Here is a 1184-nt window from a genome sequence, read left to right as displayed (position 1 = left end):
CCCATTTCCTCGTTCTTTTCTACCTCAGATCGGGATCTGAGGTAGAAAAGAACGAGGAAATGGGACTAAAAAAGTTTCCAAGGAGAACCTCCTCTCAGTATGGAGGCGTCGAGACTATCATCCCTGAAGAGCCATCTAGTGGCCGTGGAAGTTCCTCAACCAAGAAAGAAGCTTTCCAGCATGACACGTTGGCCCTGCCAACGTCACTGACACACCATGGCCGCAGTGGTTACCAGGATGAGAAAACGGTTGTTGTCAATGCGAAAACTTCTTTACAGCTCTTAGTCGTCCATTTGCGTGAGATCCTTTCATTACTGACACCACCGAAACCATTCACATTACTTTTGATTGTTGTTCTTTGGTGTAGTATCTCGACTGTAGCCGTTGGTTGGGTTCGTAGCAGAACCCGGGCAGTTACTCTCACGGAGCCTCGTCATACCAGCTCGCCAACGAGGCCCCAAGAATACAGATCTGCTTTTGAACAGGTATCGAAGCATCAGTGCTTGTTGAATACGGCTGATGATGGTGAAACGTCAGCTCGGAGGGGAACTTGTAAAGGGGGTGGGAGAAGGGAAGCGCTGGGACGGTTCCCCAGCAAAAGCGATCTTCACGATGGGAAGGAAGCGAATGACGATGAATGGAGGCCTGGAGTGTCAGGCGACATTGATCATGGTCATGTTGAAGGGGTTACAGAATTCGGGAAGCTGCGTTTGAAAGACTGGCAAGCAGAAGCATTAGTCGGTGCATGCGTGGGTATAGGGCTATTGCTCACTATCTCGAAGCCATTTGTTACGAGTCTGCTTCTGATACAAGGACGACTCGGAAGTGTGAGGCTTCCTTTCCTGGGAGGCAATTTTATTAGCCGTATCCAGCCTCACCGGCCAGTAAAACCACCGGACTGAAGCAATGCACGTTTCGGTGGTCCTTTCAGAAGTCGGTGCTACTGGACGATCTGTTTACCTCAAAGACGACTGTTGCCTGTCTCTTTTCTGGGTACAAGCATCTGATGAATTTGTTTTCCTATGACGAAGGGAGTCGTGTACGTTTCGAAATTTTCCCAAAGATCTCATGTATCGCGTGATGGCGGACTCTCCGGAACACAGCCGTGAACCCCGCTTTGGAATACGGTGTGGTTTCTCCACAGCTTAGGTGATCCTCTAAAAACTTCAAAAGACGACGGGGAA

At 49.4% G+C, this 1184-nt stretch overlaps 1 protein-coding gene across 1 annotated transcript; it reads left to right on the top strand.

Annotated features, from left to right (window-relative positions):
• The first annotated feature begins 28 nt into the window (after positions 1-28).
• On the top strand, positions 29-1136 carry CSUI_011471 (uncharacterized protein). Its single transcript, XM_068071569.1, has one exon. The coding sequence runs from the start codon at positions 60-62 to the stop codon at positions 900-902; it is 843 nt and encodes a 280-aa protein (XP_067916455.1). The 5' UTR covers positions 29-59; the 3' UTR covers positions 903-1136.
• The last annotated feature ends 48 nt before the right edge of the window (positions 1137-1184 follow it).

The sequence above is a fragment of the Cystoisospora suis genome, assembly GCF_002600585.1.
Source record: "Cystoisospora suis strain Wien I chromosome Unknown contig_12126, whole genome shotgun sequence".
NCBI lineage: Eukaryota > Apicomplexa > Conoidasida > Eucoccidiorida > Sarcocystidae > Cystoisospora > Cystoisospora suis.
The sequence above is the reverse complement of the archived record's forward strand: the minus strand, read 5'-3'. Positions and strand labels throughout refer to the sequence as shown.

What these genes read in the sequence shown, in the direction of transcription:
- CSUI_011471 (XM_068071569.1), top strand. Translation starts at nt 60, where the DNA reads ATGGGACTAAAAAAGTTTCCAAGGAGAACCTCCTCTCAGTATGGAGGC.